The sequence below is a fragment of the Bos mutus genome, chromosome 7, assembly GCF_027580195.1.
Source record: "Bos mutus isolate GX-2022 chromosome 7, NWIPB_WYAK_1.1, whole genome shotgun sequence".
NCBI classification, from domain to species: domain Eukaryota; kingdom Metazoa; phylum Chordata; class Mammalia; order Artiodactyla; family Bovidae; genus Bos; species Bos mutus.
In genome coordinates this window covers 60,967,747-60,990,044 of record NC_091623.1, presented here as the reverse complement: position 1 = coordinate 60,990,044, position 22,298 = coordinate 60,967,747, and the positions used below count along the sequence as shown (strand labels likewise).

Below are 22,298 nucleotides of genomic sequence, written 5' to 3'. Positions count from 1 at the left end.
AGGCTCCTCTGTCCATGAGATTGCCCAGGCAGGATGCAGGAACCTGCGTCTCCTGCATTGTCAGGTGGGTTCTTTACTATTGAGCCACCAGGGAAGCCCCTCATACTAGGAGAAACACCAAATACAAAACAGTAGGTAGAACGTGAGGAAGCTTGAGGTAAAGACTCTGCCTGCAATCTCTGCCTGCAATGCAGGAGATCCAGGTTCCATCCCCAAGTGGGGAAGATCCCCTGGAGAAGGAAATGGCAACCCACTCCAGTATTCTTGCCTGGAGAATTCCATAGGAACCAGGCGGTCTACAGTCCATGGGGTCATGAATAGTCTGAGAGATTAACACTTATCACTAATAAGTGATACAACATAACGAGGGGTGGGAGGAAAGAAAAACGATTAACGTTTGGGTTTGAGGTAGTATGGGATCACCTTCCTCCCCTCCACCCTCTAGACATAGCTGCAATCCCCTCCCCATCAGAGGTCCCACTGACCACCGCCCGGGTCTTCTGCCATGCAAGGCCCCAAAGCCTACCCTGCGTCCACCAGGCTGGCCTCTCACGGAATGTGGATGTCCCATTTGCCTCCAGGTCTTGGCCTGCGCTGTTCCCTCCTCCAGGAATTCTGTTCCCTGCGCTCATCCCCCACCCGGGGCTGCACGGGCCTGACTTCAGTCTGGAGTTTGGCCCCTTCTCTCCGCCCCATCTGTGCCCCGAGCGCCCTCCCCGCCCCTAGCCCATCGAGGAGCCCGGGGGGAGGGGGCTGGACTCCAAGTCCCAGAAAGCCCTGCGCTTCCCGTGGGTGGGGCCGGTGCTTCCCCTCCGCGTGCTCAGTTTGGGAGGCGCTGGCAATTTTCAAATTTTGGCGCTGAGCCGGCGGGGCGGCGACTGCTGGTCCAGACCCCTCACCCCAAACCCCACCCCGCCCCGCTGAACCCTAGGTCTGGCCACCCGGAGAAGATGGCCTGTCCACTTTACGGGCTCACCAGGCGCGACACATGGTTGGGGTTGGTGGTGGTGGTGGTGGTGGTGGTGGTGGGATTCTCGGCCCATTTCCAAGACGGGAAACTGAGGCACGGGGCGATCCGGGGACCTGTCCTGGGAACCCCGGCCACCAGGGGCGGGGAGGGGATGGGGTTCGAACCCAGGATCCTCTGACCCCAGGGCGCTTGTGAGTTAATGGGCAGTTGCTGCCTGCTTTGGGTGTGGAGGGTGCGGTCGGTGGGCGAGAAATCCCTGAGCCCGGGAGGACCGGCCAGTCTCTGCCCGCCGTCCACTCTCCCTCCCCGCTCCATCCCCCATCCCCCGTCCCTTCCGCGGCATCTTGCTGGAGTTTGGCGCCAAATTTTTCAAAATCTCAGTCCAACGACTCCCTCTGGCTCCCAGCCCGGATCACGAGCCTGGATGCTGAATTCCGGCGCCTGGACCTGCAGGACCGCGGAATCTGGAATCTGGAGGAGTGGGGCGGGCTCAATGCAAAACCTGGAGCTAGGGGGTGGGGGTGGAGGGCGTGGATTCCGGATGGGAGGAGAGGGGACCACTCGCATTGAAGGGTCTGAATTTGGGGGACCCTGATTCTCGTGTCTGTTGGGGAGCTGGGGTTCTAGACCCTGGATCGGGAAGCCCTGTTTCAGAGCCCAGAGGAGGACAAGTTTGGTCGGATTCCTGAGCCTGGAGGCTAAACCTGGAATCTAGGATCAGAAGTCAGGAACCTGGAGCTGGAACCCTGAAATTCCAACTGAAATCTGGGGGGCAGGGTAGCGCTAGGACTGGAGGGACAGCTGCTTGTTAAATGGGCTTGGGGGAAAAATGAAATCAACAGGTGTGGATTGACATCTCCCAGTGCCAGACACCAGTGACCAGAACAAAGGTCCGTCCCTGCCCTTGGGAAGCCGGCAGGAGTGGCATGTTAGAATATAATAAGTACATGGGCTTCCCTGGTGGCTCAGTGGTGAGGAATCCGCCTGCCAATACAAGAGACACAGGTTTGATTCCTGGTCCGGGAAGAGCCCACTTGCTGCAGAACCACAACTACTGAGCCTGCACTCTAGAGCCCAGGCTCCGCAACAAGAGAACCCACTACAATGAGAAGACCAAGCACATTGCAACTGGAGAGTAGCCCCCGCTCGCAACTGGAGAAAACCCACGTGCAACAAAGACCCAGCACAGCCAAAAATTAATTAATAAGTAGGGCTTTCCAGGCGATACTAGTAGTAAAAAACTTGCCTGCCAATGCAGGAGATGTAAGAGATTCGGATTCAATCCCTGGGTTGGGAAGATCTTATGGAGAAGGACATGGCAACCCACTCCAGTATTCTTACCTGGAGAATCCCATGGACAGAGGACCCTGGCGAGCTACAGTCCATGGGGTCGCAAGGAGCTGGACACCACTGAAGCGGCTGAGCACACATGCACACATAAATATGTTGTGGTGGGGGTGGGGGTGCGGGGGTCCTTTGATCATGGAAGCTGGGTGCCATTTAGTTGCGTGGTCTGGCTCCAGGGTTCATGATGCTGCAGTGAAGGTGTCCCCTGGAGCAGGGCCCACTCCCAAGCACACTGGTACTGATGTTAAAAGGATATACATCCTTGCTGGCCATTGTCCCAGAACTTAGTTCCTTATCATATAGGAGAGGACTTGATTTGAGTTTCGAAACCCTCACTGTTTGTTGTTGTAGGGAAACAAAAACTGAAAACAGCTCAAATATCCTTCAATAAGAACACACCCATGGGAACTATGTTCAGTATCCTGTGATACCATAATGCAAAAGAATCTGAAAATTTATATATATATATATATGTGTGTATTTATATATATATACATATATATATGTATGTATGTATAACTGAATCACTTTGCTGTACATTTGAAATGAGCACATTGTTAATTGTACTTCAATTTGAAAAAAAATGGTGTGTGTGAGGGGATTCCCTGGTGGTCCAGTAGGTTAGGACTTGGCACTTTCACTAAGTGCCTAAGTGGCCTAGGTTCAATCCCTGGTCAGGGAACTAAGGTCCCACAAGCCATGCAGCCTGCCCCCTCCAAAAAATAATAACAAATTTTAAAAGATTTAAAAACAGAATACACTGATACCTTTGTGTAGACTCACAGTGGAACACTATACAGCAGTAAAAGTGAATGCCCAGAATGACCACCTAAACAAAAGAGCATGTAAAAAACAAAGTGCAGAAGACTAGCTCCAGTAGGCTACCATTTGTATAGTTATTTCAGGGTGCTATAAATATTAGAGAACTGAAAGGAAAAGTGGGGACGTGGTTAACCCAGAAGTCAGCATGGTGGTTGTGTTCTGGAAGCCTGGTAGTTGTGAATGTTTCTATGCTTTAGGCTAAGGTTGCCTAAGACATAGATGCTCTTTGTCTGTTTGATATGTTTTGTGTTTCAAAAATGAAATACACAACCTCCCTCAGACTGCTGTGCAGAACAACATGGTTCCAACACAAACAGAATATCCTACCATAAAAAAAAAGAGATGATAATTATGTGACCTGGATAGAGAGGTTAACCTTTGGTGGTAATCATACTGTAACATATAAATGTATCAAATCAACACCTGAAACTTACACACTGTTATATCTCAATTATATCTCACTTTAAAAAAGGAATATCCTCAAGAAAAAAAAATAGAACACCAATAGAATGCCATCTATATTATTCTGGGGCTTCCCTGGTGGCTCAGATGGTAAAGAATCTGCCTGCAATGCAGGAGACCTGGGTTTGGTCGCTGGGTCGGAAGATTTCCCTGGAGAAGAAAACCTCAACCCATTCCAATATTCTTGCCTGGAGAATCCCATGGACAGGATACAGTCCATGGGGTCACAAAGAGTCCGACAAGACTGAACGGCTGACACATTACTTTAAATATTTTAGTCAGTACTTTAAAGACTGAAGGAAAGGAGAGAGATTAATTTTTAATATGTTTTACTTAACCTAACATACCCCAAATATTTTAACCAACATTATAATCAACATACACAATTTTTAAAAATTTTATCAAAGTATTAAAAAACTTATTGAAGCGTATAGTTAATTTACAGTGTTGTGTTAATTTCTGCCATATAGCAAAATGACTCAGTTATAAATATATATGGGCTTCCTTTGTGGCTCAGCTGGTAAAGAATCCACCTGCAATGTGGGAGAGCTGGGTTCGATCCCTGGGTTGGGACGATCCCCTGGAGAAGGGAAAGGCGACCCACTCCAGTATTCTGGCCTGGAGAATTCCAGGGACTGTGTAGTCCATGGGGTTGCAAAGAGTTGGACACGACTTTATATATATTTATGTATATATATTCTTTTCATATTCTTTTCTATTAACACAAATGATTGATGAGATATTTTACATTCTTGTTTTTTCACATTAAGTCTTTGAAATCCACTGTTTTTCATACTTTCAGCCTATCAAAACTTGGATGCTCAATTTTCAACAATTTAAGGAAACAATAAAGTTGTTTTTAACGGAAAAGTATTTTACACCACTTCTTTATTTTCTTTTCTAGTTTTTGGCTGCACTGCATATGGGATCTTAGTTCCCTGGCCAGGGATTGAACCCTTGCCCCCTGCAGTAGAAACACAGCGTCTTAACCTCTGGACCACCAGGGAAGTCTCTCCACCATTTCTATTTGTAGGTTTTTTTTTTAACTAATTATTAATTTATTTGGCTGCATAGGTCTTGTTATGGTATGCAGGATCTAGTTCCCTGACCAGGGATCAAACCCAGGCCCCCTACAGTGGGAGCACAGAGTCTCAGCCCTTGGACCACCAGAGAAATCCCTGTTTGTGGGTTTTAGTTCATTAAAATGAAATTCAATTGAAATTCAGTTCCTCAGTCACTCCAGCTACATTTCAAGGGCATGGTAGCCTCAGGTGGCTGCTTACTACCTGGCCAGCACAGGTGGAGAGGATGCTGGATAGTCCCCAGGTGAGGGACTGTAGTTACCTGGGCTGGGGTCACTGTTGCACTTAAAGTCTGCCTGTCCCCCTTTGGGACCTCTCTCCACACCTCCTTTTCCAGCCCTCACTCTGGTACCCACGACTCGGGAATTCCTTGTCTCCTGATGCAGGGTACATCCTCCTAAGGCAGGCAGTGTCCCCAGTCTGCACACCTGCATGACCCAGAGGTGGCAGAGGGCAGCTGTTTAGGGGCAGGGCTATGGATCTGTGAGCCGAGGTGCCCTTTGTGTGCAGGTAAGGACTCTCATGATCCAGGGCAAACCCTCAAATCAAAGGCAGCAGACCATCAGCGTGGGGCCAGCCCTGCCCACACTGCCACATTCTTGTGCAGAACCACCAGGAGTCTGAGAATCCTAAATGTGAACCAGACATGCCAGGAGGCTTTGCAGGTTTCGATTCCAATCTACTGCTGTGTAACAAACTACCCCCAGACTTTATGATGTCTCATGATTTTGTGGGTTGGGAATGCAGGTGGGGCTCAGCAGAGTGGTTCTTCCATGTAGTGTTGGTGTCCAACTTGCAGCTGGGCTGGGGGATCTGAGCTCCTCCTCCTGTCAACCTATAGCTTCGCCAGCCCCTTTTTCTTCTGTGTAGCCTCAGGGTCTCCCCAGGGCCCATTGGTACAGCACAGACTTCCTATGAGACATCTCAGGAATCTCAGACATCTCCTCCGAGAGCAAGACAGTAGCTGCTCCTGAAGTTAAGGATCATGGTTGGCAGTGTTGCCTCCCTCAGGACCCTGAGGTCAAGGCCATTATAGACCCAGCCCAGATAAAGGGGAGGGAAATGGGTCTGCCAAGAAATCCTAGAATTGCAGCCATGTTGTTTTATTCTAATAGCTTTATTGAGATGTAATTCACACCTCATATGACTCACCCCTTAAAGTGTATGATTCAGTGGTTTTAGTATATTCACAGATGTATGCAACCATGGCCACGATCAATTCTAGAACATTTTCATTACCCTAAGAAGAAACTCTGGGGGAACTTCCCTGATGGTCCAGTGGTTAGGACTCTGCACTTCCACTGCAGGGGGCACAGGTTCAATCTCTGGTCAAGGAACTAAGATCACACAACCTGAGTGGTGAGGTTAAAAAAAAAAAGTAATATTATAATGTAATACTTTTTTAAACTGAAACATATGTGAAAAAGTCTCCACCCGTGATGAACTTACAGCTGGTATCTGAAGTCAGGATTGTCATATGGGAACCATGTCCACCTAAAATACAATGGGTTGAACTCCATGCATCTATACAAATGTAAATCATGTAAATGTAAGTCATCCATGCAAATCATGGAAAAGGACGATTGTACTGTATCATTTTGCATCAACTAAACAAATTCAATTCAGTCTCTGGATGGCCTAGAAGACATCTTACCTGTCCCTTCATTAGTTAACGAGTTCCTTGCAAACTCTGACAAATATTGATTGGATATTCAAGCGAGAATCATGCTTTTACCTTTCTTAAAAAGTGCATCTCTGTTTTGGGTTGGGGGGAGGGACCGGCAGGGGCAAAGGCACAATCAGAGAACAGCGGGAAGGGTGAGCAGAAGAGGGGCGTGGTGAGACTGTGGGTTTGGAGGAAGCCCTCTGGGTACTCCAGGGAGAACTTGTTTGGCAGGGGGCATGAGCATCTGGGGACAGGGGGTTGGCTTCAAGTGGCTTTCAAGGTAATTGCCATAGGGAAGGTGTACAGTGCTCTTTCCACAGGCCAAGCCCAGTCTAGGTCATGGGTTTTTATCATCCTTTTCACAACTTGATTTCCCCAGGAAAAAAGGGAGTTTCAGAGAGGTTAGGTTACCAACCTGAGAACACACAACTTGTGAGGGGTGGAATGGGATTGGAACCAGGTGAGCTTGACAGAGCAGAGTGGCCCCTACCAAGCACCTCGCCCGGATGTCACAGACACAGACATTCTGGCCCCTCCTGCCTACTGCTATCCACCCCCAGCACCCCCGGAAGTGACCGGGCCTCCTCACCTTTGCCCTTGACATTTCTGCCACCTGGTGTGTGTCCTGTTCACCTCCTCCCAGCCCATCCTGTCTTCCCAGCGTCTCCAAGTTCAGATGGTGACTCGCCTCCACCAGGAAGCTGCTCCTTGGGGACCGGAATCAGGTCTTGTTCATTTTTGAGAAAAAAAAAAAAAAAGATGTCAGAGGCCAGTCCCTCCCCTGCTTCAAGCCTGACAATGGTTTCCTTTGCTATATTGACCCCAAGTCAAATTCAGACCCTTCCAATATTTATTTATATGACTGTGCTGGGTCTTAGTTACGGCATTCGAGATCTTCTTTTAGCTGTGGTGTGTGTGATCTCATTCCCTGACCAGGGATCGAACCTGGGCAACTTGCATTGGGAACTTGGATTCTTAGCCACCCACTGGACCACTACGGAAGTTCCTAGCTTACTTTCTTCACGACACTCAGATTTCAGCTCAAATGTCACCTCCTCAGAGAAGCCCACCCTGACCACGCCACCCAAAGCAGTTGCATTATCACCACTCCCAGCGCTGAATCAGCACCCAGTAGGCCTTCAATCAATGCCTAAATCCCCCACTTAGAGGGCAGTCACCATACACAGAGCCCTCTCCTAAGTGTGGACCAGAATGAATGCATTCCATGCTCAGAAGGATCCTAGGTAATACATTGTTTCCATTTCACAGAGGGGGAAACTGAGGCACAGGTGTGGGGTGGCAGGATGGTCAGGGGGAGATTCAAAGCCAGGCAGTCTCCTTGGTCATGCCCACTGCCCCTGCCCCATGCTCCTCACCCCAGCCCCTCACACCCCTCCTGGCTTACTGGGCTTGAGTTATCATAACAGAAACACCACAGGCTGGAGGGGCCTAAATCATAGACATGACTCTTCCATGTCCTGGAAGTCTGGTGTGGCTGGTTCCTGCTGAGGACCTGATTCCTGGTCTCACTGTGTCCCCACCTGGCAGATAGCGCTCTGGGCTCTCTCTTCCTTTCCTTATAAGGACACTAACGCCAGGGGCCCCACCCTCAGGGCCTCATCTCACGCAACCCCTCCCAAAGGCCCCACCTCCAAACATCCTTAAATATTTTAAAAAACTTTAAAGAAATGCAAAGAAAAAAAAAAACCCACACCATGCTGACTACATTATCAAAATTGTAAATCAAGATAGGATGGGGGGCGGGGCGCTTCCCTGGTGGTCTAGTGGTTAAGAATCCACTTGCCAATGCAGGGAACCTGGGTTCGGATCACTGGTCAGGAAAACTAAGGTCTCACAAGTCATGTGGTGCAGCCAAGAAAAAGGAAAATAGTTTGTCTAATTCTGGACTACTGGTGATGGTTGCATAAGCTTGTGATTCCACAGAAACCCACTGAACTAGACACTCTAGATGGGCGGGTTTTATGGTATGTGATTTCCATCTTGATAAAAAATGAGAGAGAGAAAAAAAGATTATCTCGATGACCAAGTTTTTGGTGCCTCTTTAAATTCTGCACCTGCCTCCCCAACAATTTTCCTTCCTTCCTCATCCTAGTCCCACCAGGGCAAGCCAAGATGTTCTGAATCAGCCTCATCAGTGTCTCCCCAGGGGGCCAGGCCCCGGCCAGGCTGGCCGTGTTCTCTGCTGGGCAGACCACTTCCTGGCTCCACCAGGAAATACCTCCTCATCCTTCAAAACTCACTTTGCTTGTCTGGTCCCCAGTCTGACCTCCTGGACCCGCATCCCCCTAGCCCATTCCCTCTGGACCACATATCCTGTCCTAACCCCTGCCTCTGGGAATAGCTGGAGTATCTGGGAATTGTTGTTCAGTCACTCAGTCGTGTCTGACTCTTTGCGACCCCATGGACTGAAGCATGCCAGGCTTCCCCCTGTCCTTCAGTTTGAGTTTGCTCAAACTCATGTCCATTGAGTCAGTGATGCCATCCAGCCATCTCATCCTCTGTTGTCCCCTTCTCCTCTTGCCTTCGATCTTTCCCAGCATCAAGGGTCTTTTCCAACAAGTCAGTTCTTCAAAGCAGGTGACCAAAGTATTGGAGCTTCAGATTCAGCATCATTCCTTCCAATGAATATTCAGGGTTGATTTCCTTTAGGATTGACTGGTTTCATCTCCTTGCCTCCAAGGGACCCTCAAGAGTCTTCTCCAACACCACAGTTCAAAACCATCTTGGAATAACCTCAGACAGCTCTGAGCTCTGTGCCTCTGGATAAACAGCATGGTCTTCCTGGGTCTCTATTCCACCCCCTGCAAATGTGCACCCACCACACAGGGCTGCTTCCTGGGCACTGAAGGAGAAACTGCTTATGAAAGGCTTAGCATGTAATAAATCCTCAAAAAAAAAAAGTTTGCTCTTATGCATATCCATGTGGGTTTTTTTGGCCACTGCATGTGGGATCTTAGTTCCCTGACCAGGGATCAAACCCATGCCCCAGCAGCGGAAGCACAGAGACGTAACTGCTGGACCACCAGGTGGTCCTCTTATGTGTGCCTTGAATGCGATGTAAAATTAAATTTTAAAGCACTTACATTTATCAGTTCTAGAGACAAGGGAATCTCATTTGCAAGGTGAGTGTGGATATGCTCAATTCTCTGACTGGGCAAATCCCCAACTCACACGTTCTCCAGGAGGAGGGTGTGGGTTTCCCCCTCGGAAGACAGGGTCACCTCTTCTAGAGCAGACAGGGACATTTTCATGGTTGCACCTACCTTAGGAGCAAAATTTAAGAGGGTGCCCGAAGCTCAATCATCAAGATAAATAGTTCATTTATTTATTTTTCCTCTTTTGGCCATGCTACATGGCATGTGGGATCTTCATTCCCTGTCCAGGGATCAAACTCATGCCCTCTGCATTGGAAACACAGAGTCTTAACCACAGGACTGCCAGGGACGTCCCAAGATAAATACTTTAATGTAACATTTTAAAAAATAAAAATCAATGCAAAAAAAATCATGATGAAGAAAAGCTCAAAATTGGAAATAAAGCCAGGATTTAACCTTGCAAGTGAACAACTCACCTCCCTGCCCTCTACCCCCGACCCTGTCAGATAATGCTTGTTTTAAAACCTGGATTTTTGCTCATCATGGATGGGGGTCTTGGGGCATAGATTTTGGTTAAGAATAGTATATTAAGATATTGTTTATCTTTTTTTTTTCTTTTGGCCTCACCATGTGGCTTGCAGGATCTTAGTTCCCAGACCAGGGATCAAACCTGTCTCTCCTCAGCAGTGGAAGCACAGAGTCCTAACCACTGGACTGCCAGGAAAGTCCCTATAATATTATATTGATGACTGAGTTTTATGGCATTCCTTTAAAATTTGTGCCTGAGGTGAGTACGTTGATTCCCTCACTCTATACCCTGCCCTTGGTCCCAATAAAACTTTGTTGACAAAAAATGGGGTGCACAATAGCCAAATGGTAGAAACAACCCATGTGCCCATCAACAGATGAATGAACTAAATGCAGTCCATCTATACAGTCTAATATTATTCAGCTTCAAAAAGAGGGCAATTGTGACACACACATGAATGAACAACTGTGGATGAGTCTTGAGGATATTACGTTCAGTTAAGTAAGCCAGACTCAAAGGACGAATACAGTATGACTCGATTTATACGAAGTCCCTAAAGGATCAAATTCATAGAGACAAAAAGTCAATGGTGGGTGTCAGGAGATGGGGGTAGCTCGTGTTCCATTCCCAAGAGTTTATTCTGGGGATGATAAAAAAGATTTGGGTCTAGATCACGGTGATTGTTGCCCAGCATTGTGCATGTATATCACGCACTGGTATACTTACAAATATCGAAATGATAAATATCGTGCATATTTTACCATTAAAAAAAAACCCCACAGTAGCCTAGGCAGTTAGTTTGATTAAAAAATTAAATCTATAAAGTTATTTGTCATCCGTTCCGGGTTTTTCACCTCCTCTACACTCCGCCCCTGCCGGTTGGTCCCTTCCGGAACTGCGGACGCAGGGACCTCGCGTGGACACCAGGTGGCGCCGCCGCGCCTCGCAGGGCCCGGGACATTTCGCGCCTCCACGGTGGGCGGCGCGGAGGCGGCGCGATGCGTCAGCGGGACCGCGGGCCGGGGAGCTGGGGGAATCAAGCCGTGGGGCCGAGGCCAGACCCCAGGCTGGCGGGGGTGGGGGTGCAGCTGAGTCATACGGGAGCCCCCGATCGACCGTGGGAGCCAGTCCCACGCGGGCCTGCCCGCCTGGCTCGTGAACTGCTTTCCCAGGGAGATGGCGTGGCTGGCGGCTGTCCGAGCGCGCGGCCGCGCCTGGCGCACACGTGTAACTCCAGCACGAACTAACCGGGGCCTTGGATTAGTGGAGGCCTCACCAAACCTCAGTCTACCCTTTTGCATCCTGCAGATGAGCATAGCCCATGCTTCCCGGGTTCTTAGGGATTCAATGAACCGTGATACGGAGAGCCTGGGACTAAGTGGGCGCTCTATACTTTCAGCGCCCACACCGGAGGGAATAAAAGCGGCCACCATCACAGCAAGCGCGCCAAGCTGGCAGCGCGCAAAGGTGGCAGCGCGTGGCGCACAGATGAACCGGCTCCCCTCGCTCTCTCTCGAGCCTGGATTTCCCCCAACAGAGGCGCGGTGAACAGGGGCAGTCAAACCTTGCAATGCGAGGCGCCTGCAGGGGGCGTGGAGCCTGCGAGGCCGAGCCACCTGCGCCTCCCACGCGCGCCCCACCCTGAAACTCGCAGGATTGTAGAGGGGGTACCGGGTCTCGGCCCTGGGCTCTGCAGCCCCTGGTTCTGGGGAACTCGAGGCGACCTCCCAGACTACCAGGCGACGTTTATCAAGTGCCGCTTGTGTACTCCACTTATTAGTTAATGTTTCCTGCAACCCAATGAGGGCGGTGTGCATTGTCATAGGACAGGTGGGAACTCTGAGGCCGCCTTCGCAGCCTGCAATTTTGGGGATCTAGAGGCGGCCTCCTGCGGCCACCACCGCGTGCTAGGCGCTTACTGTGCATCCCTCACTTTATTTAGGACTCTCTGCAATCTAATGAGGCCAACTTTGCATTTCCATTAGACAGATAAGGGCATAAACGCCCAGAAAGTAAAGTCACCCAGGGGCTGGGGTCCCTGCAGCCTGGTGCGACCCCACTACCACCACCTAGGGATCGGGCTGCAGACTGGGCTCCCTCTCAGTGTAAAACTCCTGCAGAACCTGGAAAGACTCGGGCCGGGGACTCTCCGGGGACCGGGAGGGGATTCCAGGCCCCCCCGAAAGTCTGGGCCGCCTCGCGCGCTGGAAATCCCGCGCGCGCCCCGAAACGCGGCGCGGCTGCCGGGAAATCAGGAGAAAACTTCTGCTTTTTTTTTTCTTTTCTGGCACTCAAGCTCCCCCCGGCTCCACCCCCCCCGGCGCCCTCCTCCCGGCTCTCGCCCCCACGTGGGGCGCCCCCGCGCGGCGCCCCGCCCCCTCCCTGCCGCCGGCCAACCGAAGCGCGAATTTCTCTCTCCTTTGTGTTTTGTCCAATCGGAGGGGCGAACGGGTCACCGTGGCCACGCCCCCAACTTCTTAGTCTATAAAAGGCGGTGCCGGCGGCTGCAAGCTCAGATCGCTGACGCCGAGGACTCGGATCTTACGGAGTTGCTACTTGGATTATTCTTGCTGAGACACTTGCAATTTTTTTCCGCCTTTTTGGGGGTGGATTTCGCTGCCTTCCGAAGGTCTTAACTAACGCTTGGTCTCCGTGGGAAGGCTTTGGGCTCTCCAGCCTTGGATATTGCATTTTCTTCCTTGAACCTGTCTTAAGGCTGTTTTCCACTGTGGATTATAACTGCAACATGACACTGGAAGAGCTCGTGGCGTGCGACAACGCGGCGCAGAAGTAAGTAGCGGCGTCCCCGCCGCCTGAGGTCGGCCGGGCTGGGCCGGGCGGGGACGGGGCGCCCCGTGCCTGGCCTGGTGCTGATCTCCGCTCTCCCTTGGCCCTAGGATGCAGACGGTGAGCGCCGCGGTGGAGGAGTTGCTGGTGGCCGCGCAGCTCCAGGACCGCCTCACCGTGGGGGTGTACGAGTCGGCCAAGCTGATGAATGTGTGAGTCAGATTCTGTCTCCCGGCTGGGCGCGGGTGGGGACCCTCTCCGCTCTGCAATCTCCCTGCTGCACCCCTCTCTTGCATGGGTCTGGGACACCCCCAAGTGTCCCCATTGTGGGTTGGGGATCTTTCTGCTTTTTTTTTTTTTTTTTTTTGAGGCGTGGAGGCTGCAGTATGCTAGGGCTACATCACTTGCAAACAGTCGCCTGTTTGTGTCCCTGACTTACCCCCCACCCCCACCCCCGGCCTTTGAACCGAGCATCTTCCCCACTCCAGCATCTGCTTGCAGACGCCATCCCCTGCACACCTGCAGTTGCTTTCTGCTTTTGCAAACTCCCCGCCGAACAGGAAGGGGGGCCCTTCCGAGTCCCCAGCTGACCGACCCATCCCCCTCTGGCCCCTCAGGGATCCCGACAGCGTGGTCCTGTGCCTTCTGGCCATCGACGAGGAAGAGGAGGACGACATCGCCCTGCAGATCCACTTCACGCTTATTCAGTCCTTCTGCTGCGAAAACGACATCGACATCGTGCGGGTGTCGGGGATGCAGCGCTTGGCGCAGCTACTGGGCGAGCCGGCCGAGACCCAGGGCACCACCGAGGCCCGGGACCTGCACTGTCTCCTGGTCACGGTGAGCAAACTGGGTCTCCGCCCTGCCCCACCCCCACCCGGCACCTGGGCCCGTGTTTGTCAACAAAGTGGAGCTGGCCGGTGTGCACCAGCTCAGCGCTCAGCCACGCTTGGCATGTCCCGTGGGCAACCCGCTGGCCTCCAGGCCTCTTCACCCAGAGAGTTATTTTGAGCCAGCCTGTTTTCCCCATGGGAGCCCTGGGAGAGGGAAACTCCCCACCCACTCCTGGGGGCTCCTGCTGAACCCCCTCTTCTCGCTCTCCCACAGAACCCTCACACAGACACCTGGAAAAGCCACGGCCTGGTGGAGGTGGCCAGTTACTGCGAAGAAAGTAGGGGGAACAACCAGTGGGTTCCCTACATCTCCCTCCAGGAGCGCTGAGACCCCGCCGGGCATCGGAAACTTGCTGCCGAAAACAAAACCACATAAATATTTGACCCCCCCTCCCTCCCAGAACAACCCCCCCTCAACAACCCAACCCGTGAGACCATCGGGGGCAGGATCGCTGGAGACTGAAGACAGGAGAGGGAGTGCGCGGCCACCCCAGGGCGGGAAGCTTGGAGCCGGGGGGCCAGCGGCGGCCACTGTGTGAGGAGAAGACAGGACCCGGGCCAGCAGGAGAGGGGACCTGGGAGCTCAGGCCTGGTGACAGAGCAGATGCAGGAGTTGGGGAGGTGCTTGCTTCCCCCACCAAGGAGGGCCTGGGCTCCACACTTCGGGGGTGGGGTGGGACTGACTGCAGCCCCCACCCTTCTTGAGACCGGAGCTGACATCTGCAAAAAACGGGCCTTGGTTGGCCGAGGGTCGGCACCCAGGCCAGGACAGTACTTTGGGACTTGGGAGCAGGGGCTCATGTTGCTCTGTACCCATGAACTCCCAGCTTGCAAACTCATTATATTGACAATCTATTTTGTTACTTGCACTTGTTACTTGAACCACTGAAAGACAGAGGGGAAGCTTACAGATACATATATTTTTACTTCTACTATGATGGCCTTGTAATAAATTTTTAAAGCTTCTGGGTTCTTGTGTATTTGCAATCCAGCCTCTGTGAGGGACCAGCCCCCCCAACCCCCCACCCCCAGACTCCAGCAGTGTGCCCCTGCACCCCCTCCTGCAGGCTCACCAGGAAGTGTTACTTAAGTCCGAGTTAGCCGCTCCAGGCTCCTTGCAAAAACAGTGCCTCTTCTCTCTGCAGCCGGCGCCACCCAAGTCCAACAAATCTTTGCCTCTTTTTTTTCTTCTCCTCCCGTCCTGCCCCGTAGCAATTAAAAGACCGGTTTATTACGAAACCTGGCCGCCGTGCGGCTGCTGTTACTGGCGGTGCTGGAGCCAACCCCAGGTTCTGGGCACATGAAGACGCACCCCTGGGGGGCTGGCTGCAGCCCCTGCCTGTTCAGCCGCCACCGCAGCCCAGCTCCAGAGAGGTCAAGGGGCCACCTGTGACCACACAGCGAGGTGGGCTTGGAGCTCAGAGCTGCCTCTGGGCTCGGGCCTAGCAAGAAGAACTTTGGGGATTCCCCAGAGGGCACCCCCCACCCAAGCCTGCTCCATCCCAGGATGGGCCTCTTCACTCCACTGAAGAAAAAAAAATTTTTTTCATTCCTGAAACTAAAATCAACAAGCAGAAAAATACCCCAGGAAGTCGTGCTCCCGGCCCAGCTGGGCTTGGCACGCGGCTACGTTTTGCCTCTAAATCGAAACTGCGAAGCCTGGCCGTCCACCTCCTTGTTCTACCAAAGTCTCAAGTGGGTGACCCCCTGCGGCGGGGGTGCGGGGCGGTTAGGAGGGCAGCCCGGCTGGAACTCCGGCTTCAGTCTTCCTGCCCGGAGCCTGCGGAGTGGGCTCGCGACACCTGTGCAACACACCCCCTCCCCTCAGCGCTGCACCTCGGGCCTGGGAACCAGGTTGCGGGGGGGCGACCCGACCCGGGGACCAGCCCAGGCCGCGACCTTTCCACGGAGCCCCACGTGGGCGCGTGAGGAAAACCCCGACGGCCCCGGGGGAGTCACGGGGCTCGGGGGAGCCCCGCCGGGGGAGGATGGGGGAGTGAAAAGAGCAAGGGGAAGTCCCAGAGGGGGAGGTGGGGGCGGGGCGGGGATCCCTCCTGGAGGGGAGATCTGAGGGGTGGAGGAGACGCAGAAGCAGCCGTGATGGAGTAAGGACAGTTCCACTCAGCACAGGGGAGGGGGCGGAATCCCAGTAGGGGGTGGGGGAGGGGAGGTTCTATAAGTGGAGAGACCGGAGCCCTGGAGGGTGGAGGTGGGAGTTTGAAGAGAAAGGGGTGTGGGGCGAGGGGGCACCCAGAGCGGGAGGGGGAGAAGGGCCAAGGAATCCCTGTAGTGGGTGGGCGCGCGAAGTGAGAGAGAAGACTTGAGTGGGTGGAGGAGGAGCCAACAGTCCGAGGGGAGAGGGGAGGGGGTTCCTGCTGGAGTTGGGAGGTGAGGGGACGGAAGGCCCGCGTGATGAAAGTGGCCTGTGAGGGGGTGGGGGGGGATGGGGCGAAGGATCCCTGAGATAGGGCCCAGAGAAGGGAGAGGGAGCAGAGGCCGAGACCTCAGAGTGGGGGGCGGGGCGCGGCGCGACGCGGAAGGACTAAGGTGGGGGGGGGGGTTCATTGTCCCAGAGCTGATCTGGAGATCCCCCAGTCGGGTCAGCTTGTGGGAAAGCTCCCGCTGGCTCCGCCTGTGGGTGTGGGCCGCTCTGTCCCCGTCCTGACCTTGGCCACACAGAAAGGCCGTATGACCTCTGACCCTCTCCTCCCTAAGTCTCCTGTGCAGTGGGGGCACGATCCCAGGCCCCTGGGCTCCAAGGAGACACAGGGCATGGGTAGGACCTCGGCTGTGTGACCCTGAGCTGGTACCTTAACTTCTCTGTGCCTTTAAAGTTTCCCTTTCTGAAAAGGGGGAATAATAATGCTACCTGCCTGCCTCATAAATTGCTGAGGTTAAACGAAATATATATTCCTCAGATTAGCTTCCCTGACATAGAATGTATTAAGAGGATTACCCATTATTACGACGAGGGCTATTATCAGCACTGTTATGTCCCCTGCATTTCCAGAATCGTCTCCTTTAATCCTCGCACAGCCATCCTGTGAATTAGCAGAGCCGAGACTAGGGTGAGGCGAGCGGCACACACTTTCCGTGCAAAATTTAAGGCACCAAGCGCCCAAAAACTCAGTCGGCAAGATGAAGAATATTTTCAAGCAATATTTTTAACTCGGATGCAAACATTAAAAAAAAGACAGAGAAAATCCCCTGGGGACCAAAACCTGTAAATCATGAGAGGATTAGCTGATTTGTCCCTCTGCTTCTTCGCGGGCAGGGTTCCTGACCGGGTTTGATTTAAACTTCGGATATTTGGCTCTTTGCAGGCAAAGAACCGAGGGCTCGTAGGGGGCGTGGCTTTTCACATGGGCGTGACTTCTTAGGGGCGTGGTTTCCAGGAGAGGCTAACCAACGCTTTGAACTCGGCTGCCACTGCGCGAACACGGGAACGTTCGTCATGGCTCTTACGTTCTCACTCTAGTTCTCCCATTATTATTACTACTATTGCTCCTGCTGTCGTTAAAAAAAGCATTGAGTCTTCCTGACGGAACCCGGAACCCAAGGGCTGTACCGAGGAGTTAACAGCAGCTCGTTGATTCAGTCTTCTCTGCATGCAAACACCCTTAAACTTGACCACTGTCCACTGAGGACGATGCTGTTGTTCCATCTTCCAGTAGAGAAGCCTGAGGTCCAGCGTGGAGGAGCCCGGGCTTGGCCAGGAGTCTTAAAAACCCAGGGGTACAGGGATCGGGCAGGTTGCACCCTAATAAACTCCTGCCCCCACCAGATTTCAGGGTGGAGTGGCCATAGGTCACCAAGGCTTGGCCACTACTGCAGGTACCCCCTCGCTGAGGCTTCCACTGCTGAGGGCTGGGTACCAGGAGCCAGAGGGTACAGGCCAGCACTCTTTCTCAGCTGGGTACATGCCTGACTGGGGTGCACGCTCCTCTCAGGGTACCCACACTCGCACACACATTAGCTGTCACCCCCATCCTCCTCTAGACCCGACAATCACGAATCCACTCTTTTATCTCTGTGGATTTCCTTGTTCTGGAGTTTCGTAGAAATGGAATCCCATGTTCTATGGCCTTCTGTGTCTTAACTTTTCTCACCTGCATTGTATCTGGGGGCTTATCTGTTTTGCAGGGTGTGTGTCCCTGCCAAAGTTTGAACTTGTATTGCCTACTCTGTGTCCCTGGGACCCCAGCAGCACCAGCACCTCCCTGAAGCCCAGAATCTGTGGAGGCGTCCCACCCCACCCCTGGCGTGCGTCACTGCACACCCACCCTAGGTCCAGTTGCTGCTTGCACACCTGGCCCTCTAACCTCTGCCCAGAACCCTTTGTCCTTCCCTTTCGGCAAGCTAACACCCACACACCCTCTTGTCCTCACCTCACCTGCCTCCTCCTCAGGGAAGCCCTCCAGGCAGGCAGGACCCCTGAAAGCCTGTCTCCTGGCTCCATCTGCTTCCCCTACCTCACCCCCGTCTTGGAGGGTTTGGAATGACACTTCATCCTGCCACCCCCTGTGCCTTAACTGTCTCCTGGGTTAGGCTTCAGATTCAACTGGGCTGGGTGTGTGTATTAGTCAGTCATGTCCGACACTGTGATCCCATGGACTGTAGCCTGCCAGGCTCCTCTGTCTGTGGAATTCTCCAGGCAAGAATACTGGAGTGGGTTGCCATTTCCTCCTCCAGGGGATCTTCCCCACCCAGGGATCAAACCTGGGTCTCCTGCATTGTGGGCAGATTCTTTACCATCTGTGTTTTTCTCACCTCCTCCCTCCACCCCCACCAGGCCCCTCATGGCCAAGCCCCTCGTGGTACCCTCAGTGCTCCTGGTGTGAAGATTCAAGGCCAGATCTGGACGAATGAATAACCAGAGATTGACCCATCGGTCATCTGGGTGACCTAGGACAGACTGTTTTGTCCCTAAAGAACACATACACTGACCTGCCAAGGGCTGGGGGCCCAGCCAGACACAGTGACACCACCTCGTCAGGGAAGCTGGAAGGCTGTGGAGGCCACGCCCTTGGGAAAATTGTTTCTCCTCTTTGGGCTCAGTTTCCTTATCTGTACAATGGGCACATGAATAGGAGTGCTCATCTCTGGGGCGTTGTGAGCATTAAATGAGTGAAAATATGCAAGGCATTTAGAGCAGCTGGGAGAGATTTCCAGGAGAGCTGGTTGGTATGTGACTATTTATCTGATTCTTTCTACCTGTGCTGGGCCTCTGCCTCTCAGTGTCCCTGTGAGTCGAGATCCCTCTCTGAAACTTCGTAGCTACGCATCTAGGTGGTTGGATCTGTGTCACTACATGGGGTCCCTGAAGTTCATGTGCACAAGTGGCCAGGTCTTGCTGTCTTGCAGTCCTAAAAGTGTGTTCAAATGTTGCTCCCAGGGTCAAGCCCTGTCCCCTGGCCTCTGCAAACCCCCACCAAGTACTTCCTAGGTCCTCCCCTTGGCCCATGGTCCCTGTCTGGTGTGTTCCCCCTCCAACCCCACAGTGCCTCACCTGCTCTTTTTTTTCTCTCCTGACCCCGGTACCCAGGCAGAGGGCGTGGCCTCCGTATTAGATTATGGGGGGTGGTGGCAGTATTTCCCTGGGCACAGGCAGTGGGGAGTGTTGGAGGAGCCTGGCCTTGTCTGCTAGAAAGGGGAAGTCTGGGAATGATGGCCCCTCCCCCACAGCTGCACACCAAGGTGTCTGGAAGACCTGCAGCCTGCGGGCCCCAGACCCACCCTCCAGTGTAGAGAGGGGGGCTCCAGGTAGACAAGTTCACCATCACCCCACAGCCTTGCAGATGGGTACCCAGGGACCCACGGTGATCGCCTGCAGAGACCCAGAGTGACACACAGCCTGAGTGACACCCCTACCCCTAGGATGCCCGGGGATTAGCACGTGCATGCAAACACACACACGCATAGAGCAGCTCCATCTGAAGAGGGCGGGGGTCAGTCTGCAGTCCCTCCCTATTCTTTCCTGCTTCCTTGTTCTTCCTCGTTCCCACCCATCCCCTGCTCCCGGGTGCCAGGTTCCCAAGCTCCCGCAGCTGCTCTGGGATGGAGTGGGGTGAGGGGCGTCGCGGAGGAGCCTACGACCTTCTTGCACACGTGTGCGCGCCTGCCCCAGGCGTGAGCGTGCAATTGCCTGCGTGCAGGCGCGGGATGGCGTTTGTACCAACGCGTACACAGCAGGAGCACCATAAGTGCCTTTGGGTCTGCTGGCAGGGCAGTGGAAGGGCAGAGTTCAGGCCCGAGGGGGAAGGGCAATCGCAGAGCTCGGGATTCGAATCTCGTTTTGGCGGTTAACCAGCTATCGGTGTGCGCAAGCTTGACTCAGTTTCCCCCTCCGCAAAAGGGAAAGTCTAACCACCCTCCCACATGGCGAGGCGAAGTAGATAATACACCACAGCGCCCGGCCGGGAGAACGCTTATTACCCCTTCCCTCCACCCCGCCCTCCCGCCAGACACTGGGCGGGGGGCGCTGACCCAGGCCCCAGACGCCCCTCCCTTCCCAGCAGGCAGGAGTCCCGGCCTCCTCGATCCTTAAATTGGATAATTGGAGACAGAGGCGGGTGTGTGTGAGACAGAAACTCCCGAGTGGGCGAAATGCAGAGACCTGTCCCCCGAGTTTCCCCACGTCCCGACCCTCACCAGCGCCCCGCGGGTGCGTCCTGGGCGCGCAGCCTCAGCGCCCGCCGCCGACCCCCTCCTGTCCCCCGCGGTGCCAGCCTTCCTGTGGTGCCCGCCAGGCGCGGTGTCTGCGGCTGCCCCGGCGTGGAGGCGGGGTGGGGTGGGGGGGGGGGTGTCCAGGCCGGCGGCTGCCCTAGCGGCGTCTCCCCCCTCAGGCCCTGGCGGCGGGCGGCCGGGCCGAGGGCGGGGCGTCTGCACAGACCCTCCTTTTGTGAGCGGCGCCTTCCCCGGGCGGCCTGGCGCGCAGGGCCCGGGCACCGCGCCAGCCCCGGAATAGCCTCCCTGCCCCGCCGGCCGCCCCACGCCCCGCCGGAGCCGCCTGACCTGCCGGGCCAGGCGCGGGGGTGGGGAGCCGGCCGCGGAGGCGCAGGGCTGCGCGCGTGAGGCCTGCCGTGCGGAGCTCCTCTCGGCTGCAGACGCCCACGGGGATCAGCCCCGGTCCGATCTGCGTGCAGGGCCTTCCTTGGGCAGCCCCCTCTCCTCCCTGCAAATGCTACTGTGGGCGGCCCTCCTTCTGAGCGCAAGGCTTACTGCGTGCGGGTACCCACCTGCCTGCAAACACCTGCGGAGAGGACCGCCCTCCGTGCGTGCGTCGCCCACGGTGTGCAGACACTGACGTTAAACAGCACTGTATGTGGCACCTGAGTGCGTGCCTGCATCCACTGTGCACAGGCACTGACAGGCTCACCAATGCCTCTCAGCAGGCACTGAGACGGCTGTGCCCTCCAACACCCGCGTCTGTGCAGGCTCCAGGAGCAGATGGAAACCCTCCTGTCGCATACCTTCACAGGCAAGCACCACGTGAGGGCCCCAAGACTGCAAATTCTTCCCCAGGTCAAACATTCTCTGTACAGACCTCCGACCCCAGGCGGATTTGGGGGGGGGCACTCCCTGAGACCTGGGACCCTCTGCAAGGGGCCCCTGTGTGTGCCTCAGTTTCCCCTCCAGAGTCTCTACTGGTTCTGGCTGTGAGGGGCTTCGAAGGAAGTAGAGGAAGCCAGCTGCACACTCCCCCCTCCACCTGTGGGTCTGGGCAGTGGACACAGGCCGGCAAGGCTGGGGGCAGGGCCTCTCCTAATCAGCTTCCTGGAAGCCCAGGGGGCAGGTGCAAAGGCAGGCAAGCTCCGCAGGCAGCTCGCCAGCGGGTGGCTTCCCTGAAACTGGGCACAGCAGCTGGGAGAGGTTTCCGGGCCCGCCCGGCCCCACCTGGCCGGGGGCACTCTCGGCACATGGGTGGGGCCTGCAGGCAATGCCAAGGAGGAGCCTGGCTTGGCCTGCACATGCCTGCACAGGAGCCACTGGGGACGCTCAGGCACACACACACACACACACACACACACACACACCCTGTGTGCCAGCATGTGTGAACCCTGTAGCCCACGGGCCAACATGTGTGCTGTGCACACACACAGGCTTGCATTCACTTGTGGGTTGTATGCTAACCACAAGACACAGGCGATGGCCCCCAGGTCTGTGTTCGGCCTTAGGCTCCTGTGTGTCTCCAGTGTCAGTTAAGTATTTGCGGAGTGAACCATAGTAAGTGGAAACATCATTATGCAATGATGTACCAAGTGTTCATCAAGTGCTGGGCACTTGTACCTCCAGGAAGAACAGAAAGATCCCTGGACTGACATTCTAGACATATATGCAGGGTGTGAACAAGTTCACACTTGTGCACACTTGGGGGTACCATGCACATGGATCAGGAAACACCTGCTGCTTCTGCTGCTAAGTCACTTCAGTTGTCTCCAACTCTGTGTGACCCTATAGACGGGAGCCCACCAGGCTCCCCTGTCCCTGGGATTCTCCAAGCAAGAACACTGGAGTGGGTTGCCATTTCCTTCTCCAATGGATGCAAGTGAAAAGTGAAAGTGAAGTCGCTCAGCTGTGTCCGACTCTTTGCGACCCCATGGACTGCAGCCTAACAGGCTCCT

General features: G+C 54.3%; 1 protein-coding gene and 1 non-coding gene across 2 annotated transcripts; both read left to right on the top strand.

Annotated features, from left to right (window-relative positions):
- The first annotated feature begins 5,947 nt into the window (after nt 1-5,947).
- TRNAG-UCC (transfer RNA glycine (anticodon UCC)) lies at nt 5,948-6,020 on the top strand. The gene has a single exon. It is a non-coding gene; the product is annotated as a tRNA-Gly (tRNA).
- Nucleotides 6,021-12,520: 6,500 nt separating this feature from the next.
- Nucleotides 12,521-14,640, top strand: GADD45B (growth arrest and DNA damage inducible beta). Its single transcript, XM_005888342.3, has 4 exons — nt 12,521-12,784; nt 12,892-12,993; nt 13,399-13,621; nt 13,889-14,640. The coding sequence occupies exons 1-4, from the start codon at nt 12,741-12,743 to the stop codon at nt 14,000-14,002; spliced, it is 483 nt and encodes a 160-aa protein (XP_005888404.1). The 5' UTR covers nt 12,521-12,740; the 3' UTR covers nt 14,003-14,640.
- Nucleotides 14,641-22,298: the final 7,658 nt, after the last annotated feature.